General features: G+C 39.6%; 1 protein-coding gene across 1 annotated transcript in view; it reads left to right on the top strand.

Moving 5' to 3' along the window:
* LOC107677005 (X-linked interleukin-1 receptor accessory protein-like 2) overlaps positions 1 to 9,720 on the top strand; it is a 208,257-nt gene that overhangs the window by 172,104 nt on the left and 26,433 nt on the right. The window contains exon 6 of the mRNA XM_016471781.1: positions 7,375 to 7,449. Coding sequence (XP_016327267.1) covers positions 7,375 to 7,449 — 75 coding nt within the window. The remainder of the gene's footprint in view (positions 1 to 7,374; positions 7,450 to 9,720) is intronic.

The following is a 9,720-nucleotide window of genomic DNA, read 5'->3' as shown; positions in this document are numbered from 1 at the left end:
TTCTACAAATTCTACAAATGGAAAAGATAGCTCTGCCATAGCATTTCAGTCTTTTTTTATTTATATTTTTATTAAAATGTTTAAAATGTATTTGAGTGTGATTGTAGTAATACAAATATACTATAAACATACTTGTATTTCAAGTGCATTTTTTTATACATTTAATAGTATGTTTTGTTTTGTTTTTCACCAAAGTATATATGCTGCTGTCCTTTTTTAGTGTACTTTATGAATATTTGTAATGTACACAACAATATATAATACATTAAAGTTTTCTAGATATCAAAGTGTGTACGTGTGTGTATACTGAAAAAAGCAGCTTTATAATATACTAGTAGTGTAATGCTAATGCATTTCCAATGAGCTGAAATACAATTGAAATGTACTTGAAGTACATTAAAACGATGCTTCAAATATACTCTAACTGTAGTTCATGAAGTATTAAAAGGACATTTTAAATGTATTTTAAGAAATACACTTAAATTGCACTAAATATACTTAAAGTGGTTCCAATTTAACACAATTTCAATATATTAAATATATTACAAATAGATTAAAATCAAACTTAAATATATCTTGAAATACACTTAATATACTTAAAGTTGTTTCAAAATAATACATTTAATATGCACTTAGTATAGTATAATTTAAATATAGTAAGTATGTCTGAAAAAGCACAATTTAAATAATTAATTATTAATTATAATTAATTTTTCACCTGGGTCGGCAGTTTGATAGGAGTCAGATTGAGTGTTAAATAGTGAGGGATTACTTTTTGCTGTAACGCAGTAGTGTAAGGCATTACTAATCAATTTTCAGTAATATTTTACTCGGTACATGTTCAGTAACGCATGCGTTACAACACACTTTTAGCCCAAAATGTAATTGTTCAAAGAAAAAAAAAAACAGCAAGACCGCGAGACATTAAAATAAAAAATGCCGCAAGTAAGTTCTATTTCCGGTTCGTGGTCAGTCAGTAGCCGCGTGTGGTGTCCAAGTTTGTAAATGAAGACTAAATGACAGCTTCTGATATATTTGTTTAGCGATTTATTTCATTCATCTCCCTCTCGCTGGTGAAACTTTGTATTGTGTGACGTAGTCCAGTGAAGTCGTGTTTAGGGCGGGTTTTACAGCAGTGCCACGAGGCTACTGGCCCGACAGTGGAAACGCTCTACCATACTTTTAACAGACTTGGATCGTTTGTGATTCTGGCTGTCATCCTTTCTTGCATTGTCTTGAGCCTTCACTTTGCCAATGGACCCTTTTCACAAGACTGTGATCAACGGTTATCAGCATCGTAAATCCTCATATTTGTAGTTTAAAAAATATTTATGTACATTTATAACACTATTATTTGTATTATATCACCTTTGCATCAAATTACAAAAAAACAGTTAACACTAATGCGAGGGTGTTTCTAATGAAGCATCTCTGGGAGGGACGGTGAGTTTGACATCGTTCTCTCTTCTGACTGCCGTTATCAGTCTCTCTCATTTTTTCCCTTTTATTGAAAGTCACGAAAACACTATCGTGGAGTTTTTCTTTTGCTATTTGAGCAAATGGGAATGCAAAAAATATATCTGTGATATTCTCCCATTCACTGCTCTTCAAGTTAACCCAACTATGACGACTTCCGCTGCTGAGAAACCCGCAAATGTAAAAAAGGTCCATTATAAGCTACATTGTTAGTAGCCTGGATAGCCCACAGTTATTATGCTACACCATATCGCCCTCTACTGGATGTTAAATGCTCTGCAGTACATTTTTGTCATTTTAGAATGTTAAGTTCTACTTCTGTAGTTATTTTGGTGAAAGTAACTCAAAAGTAATACAGTAGTCATGTAACGCATTACAATTCTGAGACAGTAATATTGTAAGGTAAGGAATTACTTTCAAATAACGGTAACAAGTAATCTATAATGTATTACAGTTTGGAAGTAACTTGCACAACACTGGACACGGCATTGTCCCTTGAGGCCCCACCATTACCCACCAAGCCATGGAGAACAGCTTCGGCCTTGGTGGGTAAAGCTTATAGAGCAACAGGTCAAGCTGGTGCATGCCTGAACACGATGGCTTTGAGACCTAGATGAGGGCGAGGGAGTAGGCCCAGATGCAGTTTAAGAGCTGTGCTGGGCCACCACGGAGACGGCCAGAGCCATCAGCTGTTCTCTGGCAGCCCTGATGGTCTCTTGCTAAACTTGTCCAATATTAAGGAAAAGGACAAGTCCTTTTTGTTGGATGCCCCACTTTCTCCTCCTGGCCTCTTCAGGGATGCTGTCACCTCAGAAACTAAGGGTTTGGCCCCTTAGGGTCCCCATTCATAGATTCCAGTCTCTCAACTGAGGTTGTTGAGACCATACTTCACTCCAGAGCTCCCTCCACGAGGAACTCGTGCTCCCTCAAGTGGAGTATTTTCCCTTCATGTTGCAGAACAGTGTACAGTACAGTGCTGGAGCTCCTGCAGGATCGGTTATCTTAGTAACATCTCTTAAGAGAGAAGGGGAGACCTTTAGGCCCTGTCGGTTGCCCCATCATGCTTAGACTTTGCACCTGGTTTCATGGAAGTCTTTCTACACCCTAGTCCGGAGTATGTTCCTAAGGTCCTCACTAATGTGGCACGACCAGGAAAAGCTAAATCTGCTGTGCCCAGTTAGGTCATTCAGATGCTTACATTCACAGAGCTGTGACACAAAGCTGATCAGTTGTTTGTGTGCTTTGGGTCCGTGAGATGAGGAGCCCCAGCATCCAAGCAGAGAATGAGCAATCTCTCTTGCATATGAAGCATCTGGACAGCCTTCGCCTATGGCTGTCACAGATCATTCAGTAAGGAGTGTGGCGGCTTCAGAAGTGTTATTGTCAGTGGACTTCCTACAAGATGAGAACAAGAAGTTGACATTGTTGGGTCTGGGTGCTATTTATAGAGCTTCCTGGTTAGGATGTCATCTGTTGCGTGATGATGCCATGCTATTGGACTGGTTTCAAATGCTTCAAGAAGCAATTATGCAGAAGCATTCCCATAGCGGCACTACTTCCAATGCAGCATCTCGTTCCCTTTTCAGGGAACTGTGGTTGCACTCGTAACCTGAGACATTTTACTGACTCTGAAGCATTTCCTTAGATCTGTAATTGTCCATTACTTGCATAATGTGTGCAGAAGTGCAGGCTTCCAGCTTACTTTTCTCGTGAAACCAAATATACATCGCTTGTTAACAGAGATGTGTGACGTAATAGCATCCTATACAAATATAGCCTATACATGAGAACTACAACAGTTAATGCAAGATATTTCCGCATGTCTGCAAGAAAGGGATTTGTTAAAGAGGTCTAGATTTAGTCTTGAGGGCAGCACTTGTTATCATCATTAATGAATAACATACAGGAACAAATGAGTAACACGATATTAACATCCCGGAAACTATCATTAACTGACAACAATCTCAATTAATTAGCAGCCAGTTAAATACGGGAGTTCACTATTAGCTGATCAACAGCTAGCATTTTTTTTCATAATCAATGTAAAAACTAATCAATTCAAGACAAATAACTAGCACTACATTAACATTTTAGGTCTATATTTGATCATTCTAGTACAGATCTATTTACTTACTGTAAATCACATTTTTAAATGCAGTTAATCACAGGACCAAAAAACAAACAAACTTGTTTTTACATTATTATTGCTACTTAAAAAGAAGACAACTTGGTTTCGTGTCAGCTAACTCTCAGTACAGAGGAGATCTGTTCCCTCTTTTTCAAACTGCAGGCGAAGACTCTCAGATCTTTAAACTCTCTTTTAAGCTCTGCCTGAGGACGACTGATGAGCATTTTCCTGTAGTTAAGCAGCATTAAATGTCAGCACATTACCAGAGCAAACACTAACACCTCGTCATACTGGGTTTGCATTCGCTTCGAGTGGAATCCATCTTCCTTCTCACTCTTTGTTTAGTATGAACTATTTAAACAGAAAGTACAATGAGATGCAGTCTGCACATGAATGATCTATTCACACTGAAAGTGGAATGAAATGCAAATTCAGTGCAACACAAACTATAAGAAGAAGAAGTTCCACACTCAGTTCAGCAAAACCAAACCAACACAACTCACATAAGCAGCAAAGCATTGATACATAAATTGAGATTAAGCCCATAAAGTGTATTTTATAATTTAATTAATGATTTCATAATCAGTCTTTGAATATAGAACATTTGAATATTAACATCGAATCTGTTTTGCACGTGTGAGAGTAAAGAGTGCTGTTGCTGCAGAATCTGCCTCTGTTTTCTCCCTTTATAGATAATTACACTTTATAATGTATTTTTTAGTGTACATTAATCCAAACAAGTTCAGCCTTGAACATTTCCCCCTTTTCATATTTTTCTTCAAAAACATTAAATTAATCATTAAAGAGATGAAGTACTAAGTATGCAAGTACACAAGTCTCTAAATAATAGGCTTTTTAATAGGCTAAGTAAAACTGAAACACTTTATTTTAGAGACCACCTGACCGTTCACAAAGAGCTTGATTGACAGGTGATCTGACCAATCATAACGCCGAACCCGTCATCTTGTCCGACAGCTACGGCTGCAAACTAACAATAAATTACATTTTTTACCTATTAGATTGTGTTTTATTAACGTCTACACCTACCCCAACCCTAAACAATAATGCAAAAACAGTAATTATTGTTGTACAGTGTGACAAAAAATACGCTATATTGATGTGCGCAAACTCAGGAGCCCAACCACAAATCAGACAGGAGAGTAGATTAACTTAGATTGCTTTATATCTAGACCAAGGCATTCAGTTAGACTAGTTTTACCTATAGCTGGAACAGGAGAAAAGAGAACATAAGAGCTAAAGGAGGGCAGATAGACACAAGACTATATCAAAACCATAAGTGTTTATACAGTGAAGCCAAACTCTCCTTGAGAAACTGAGCTGGTCTGTCCTGATCATTTGGCAGCAAATGGCAGAGATTCAGGTTTAGATCCAGCACAGTAACACAATCATGCAAAAACACTGAAACGTATACATATTCCAGTGTACTAAGCACTTGGTTAATGTCTGTGTTCATTTTATTTCTCAAAGGCTTTTCACAATACACATTGTTTCAAAGCAGCTCAACCAGACTGAGATGTGCTATTAGTACAGTATATGGTTGTATGTGAGTGTTTTGCAGTGATATTGATGATTATGTTCTCAGTAAGCTAAACACTAACCATGTTTTTCTTCATTACAAGTGATTCTGTATTTAATATAATCTGGGTCATATTTTCTTTTACAATTAATAGTTTTGTTCATGGAATCTTTAAAGAATGTAATGTGTTTCTCTTTCGTTCTGCATGAGACTCTCACACACACACACACACACACACACACTCACTCACTCACTCACACACACACACACACACACTCTCACACACACACACACACACACTCTCTCTCTCACACACACACACACACACACTCTCTCTCTCACACACACACACACACACACTCTCTCTCTCACACACACACACACACACACTCTCTCTCTCACACACACACACACACACACTCTCTCTCTCACACACACACACACACACACTCTCTCTCTCACACACACACACACACACACTCTCTCTCTCACACACACACACACACACACTCTCTCTCTCACACACACACACACACACACTCTCTCTCTCACACACACACACACACACACTCTCTCTCTCACACACACACACACACACACTCTCTCTCTCACACACACACACACACACACTCTCTCTCTCACACACACACACACACACACTCTCTCTCTCACACACACACACACACACACTCTCTCTCTCACACACACACACACACACACTCTCTCTCTCACACACACACACACACACACTCTCTCTCTCACACACACACACACACACACTCTCTCTCTCACACACACACACACACACACTCTCTCTCTCACACACACACACACACACACTCTCTCTCTCACACACACACACACACACACACGCACACAGACACACACACACAGACACACAATCAGACACTCACACACAGACACACACACACACACACAAATTGATAATGTTTCAATTCAGTAAACATATAATCTCTTTGTTTTTGCTAACTATTACAGCAATCCAGCATGTGAGCATCTGTGGAAGTGCATCAAATGACCGTCTGCCATTAACTGATGTACTGCATGTGTTGGTGAAGGTGATTTTTAACACTACCACACCAAGTCTGGATCTCCTCAGATCACGTTATTGAAAACTGTGCTCAGTGTTAATATTTACATGGTCACACTTTATTTTAAGGTCCAATTATCACTATTAACAAACCATTAACTATGACTTTTGCCTCAACAAACTCTAACTTGCTGTTTATTAATAGTTAGAAAGGTAGTTGTTAAGTTTAGGTACTGGGCAGGATTAGGGATGTAGAATATGTTCATGCAGAATATGTGCTTCACAAGCACTAATAAACAGCTAATATGTTAATAATAAGCAAGTAGTTAATAGTGAGAATTGGTCTCTATACTAAAGTGTTACCGTTGTGTGTGTGTGTGTGTGTGTGTTTTTTTACATGTATCTGTTTTGTATTCAGTGTTTACAAAGAAATTAACTAACTAACAGGTGTATGGTTGTGCACTTTGTCTTAAATAATTATTTTATGTCTTGTTGGTCAGCCGGTAAAGCGTGGTGCCAGAAACGGCAAATCTGTGACAAATTTAATTCCTACGGAGCACACAAACTGATATTTGTAAACATTGAAGAGGCATGAAATTAAAATGTATAATGCATGTTATAGATATGAATGTAAACACCATAACTGGATCTTCCAGTGAAACACCAGGCTTCTCTCTGTGATCTCCTGTCATTTAGTGTTATTAAGCTCCGCCCCTGCAAACTCACACTCATCTGCAAACATGTTTGAGAGCCACGCCCACATCTCAACATCCAATCAACAACAGCACAGAACCAAGCCCCGCCCTACATGTGTTACTTTTTGAACCATCGTTACACTCAGACGTACATCACAATAAAGAAGAAACATCTGCCCCTGCTTAGTTTCTTGGTGACTTTAAATGCACAGTATGTACCCTATAGTAGCTGCATTAGCTGCACACTGAAACGTGCTGAGAGCTTCACGCTAGAGAAGGTAGAGACGGTCAGTGAGGCCTAAACTGACAAGGAAAAATTACAAACTTAACCCGTATAATGTAAATAAGGTCGTAAACCGCTTTGGAAAAAAGCATCTGTATGAATGTAATTTAAATGGCTAGACAGCAAAGATGAAGCAGTTTTGAGTTATTGAGATGAATGTTTCATTCAGTGCAATATTGCTAATGTGTGTTTATTGCTTTGCAGCACTTCTTACGACCAGACCACCAAAAGTGCTGTTCCCGTCAGAGAAACAGGCCAGTGTCATAGACGTCCAACTCGGTGAGTCCCATATACAGACACACATCCACATCAAGCACACAAAACACATGCCCTTTTCCTTCATAGAAGTGTTCTGCTGCAGTCATGCGTGATGAACTTGGCAGAAATAAAACTGCTAACATGCTCATGTCCTCGACTGAAAGAGTGCATGAAATCAACATGAGGGTTTTGTAGCATGTAGTCCGTCTCTGGCAGCTTTGAGCTCATCTTTATGTATACTTTATATATAAAAGGAAGAATATGACAAAAGGGTGAATATGCTTGGCTTATAAGCAAACTTCCATCAGCAGCATGTAAACATCTCTCATAAATATCCAGCTGCTGCTGCAGGTTTATTTGCCCTACATGTTTAGCAATGCTTAGCAAATGGACAATTAGGAGAGGATGCTGCGAATGTGGCAATGTAATTATCGTGCAAGTGGAAATGGTCTCTGGTGCTGTAAAATGCATTTGATTAATTTTAATGATTGCATGAACGAGGAATATATTCCATGTTGCTGCGAGATCTCTGCAGGGCCAGCAGAAGCAGCAAACCAAGCCATTTTGAAGGGAAGAAAATATTGCCAACATTACATTTGCATTCATCTGATAAATACCTCTTGAATGAGTTTCAGTATATGTTTAGTGAACCTATCTGCTTGAACTCATTCACATCAGTGTTGCATCCAGTAACAAGCTACTAGTAGCAGTGAAGCGCAACAAAACACAACATTTTTTGCCTTTTTCCCTCAATTGTGCAAAACACAACAAAATGCAGACACACACTGAAATAGTGTGCGGTTCCCATGTAAAAGAGCTATATCTGATAAACAATGCCAAAATATTCAACCAGATTTTAGCTCCAGATCATAGTGAGCTGTCTACCTAGACAGTGTTTTTTAAGGCATTATGGGCCAGATTTACTCGCAGCTTGTGCCAACGCAACCCTCCTTTGGCAGTAAACAACTACTGTCAGGATTTACTAATGACTTATTTGCCCTGTTGAATAAATCTGGCCTGTAAGTTCAATGCACAGGCCTTTCCAGACAGAAGACAGCAGCACTGTGCTGCTTTATAAGATCTCAATCTGGCTCAGATCTGAGGCAGACTACATACTATGAGAATCTTTGCAAGTATATGTCAACCTATTCTACTAAACCTAAGCTACTGTTACAGTCTACTCTGAGAGTTAGTTGACATGTAGTTGCAAAGTTACTTATAGTTAGTAGAATGTCTGAAGTGGACCGTGTAAGCGCACAGTATAACACTAACCGCTGATTTGAGCTCTGCAGCGTTTGTTACTGTACTCCTCTGACACAATCAGTCCAGTGCATATATAACACTCACACACAAGTCTCTGTTCCTGTCAAACTCCCCCTCTTTCTTTTCAAAGTGTTTACTCCTGTCTGGATGTGTTTGTGACGCTCCTCGTCCGACCTCGGGCTGTTGTCAGGAGCAAAATAGCTGGAGATTTTCTCATATTTAATCTGTCAGCTCCCGCTAAATTATAACGCATTACTCCACGCGCTGACAGCACAGCAAATGGACTTCGAGTCCTTGAAATGTCAACTGTTTCTCAGTAAGTGAACTGCATGCAAGACGACTCCTTTTAGCGCTAGAGATCTGCAGGCGCTCCACGAGAAGTCCATTTGCTGGAGGCGCAATTAAAGTGTCGGTCAGAAGTGTCTGTTGCACAATGAAATTATCTGTACATATTCTGTCCTAGTGACATTTACAGGAGTAAGGCAGCATCTGCTTCACAGAGCCAGAGCACAGAAGAGATGACATGAGTTTCTGTACAGAAGACCTGGATTAATGACTGCGGCTGATCAACCACAGAGTAATGAATCATTCTGCCAATCTGGACTCGTTGTTTGATCCGGCTGCCACATGTCAAGAGATTTTACCCAAAATCAGATGAAAAAGTGCATGGTAAAACGGGTCACGTGGTGAATGTTGATCGTTGTAAATCGGTCCGGTAGGTCCAGGCCTGTTCTTTGAGCAGTGTCTCTCTTCTCTCGCTCTGCCTCCTGCTCGTGACAGTGATGCTCACCTCGGGTCACAGCAGCCACATCACCTGTGCTCATAGCGCAGATGGACTGACCGGCTCCCTAAACCAGACCACATGCTCACAACTTCTGAGAGTTTGGAGGTGAACTGTGCCATTTCTGCACCAAACCAAATAACACAAAGCAAGTGTTAGCTTTTCTGTGGATAATGTAAGTGCTGAACGCGCCGGCACAATGCTGGAGTGTTTCTGGTGCTGTCAGGGCATTGCTAAAGTGTTGTGTG

Source organism: Sinocyclocheilus anshuiensis, unplaced genomic scaffold, assembly GCF_001515605.1.
Source record: "Sinocyclocheilus anshuiensis isolate Anshui unplaced genomic scaffold, SAMN03320099.WGS_v1.1 scaffold608, whole genome shotgun sequence".
Lineage (NCBI taxonomy): Eukaryota > Metazoa > Chordata > Actinopteri > Cypriniformes > Cyprinidae > Sinocyclocheilus > Sinocyclocheilus anshuiensis.
This window is presented reverse-complemented; position numbering and strand designations above follow the sequence as displayed.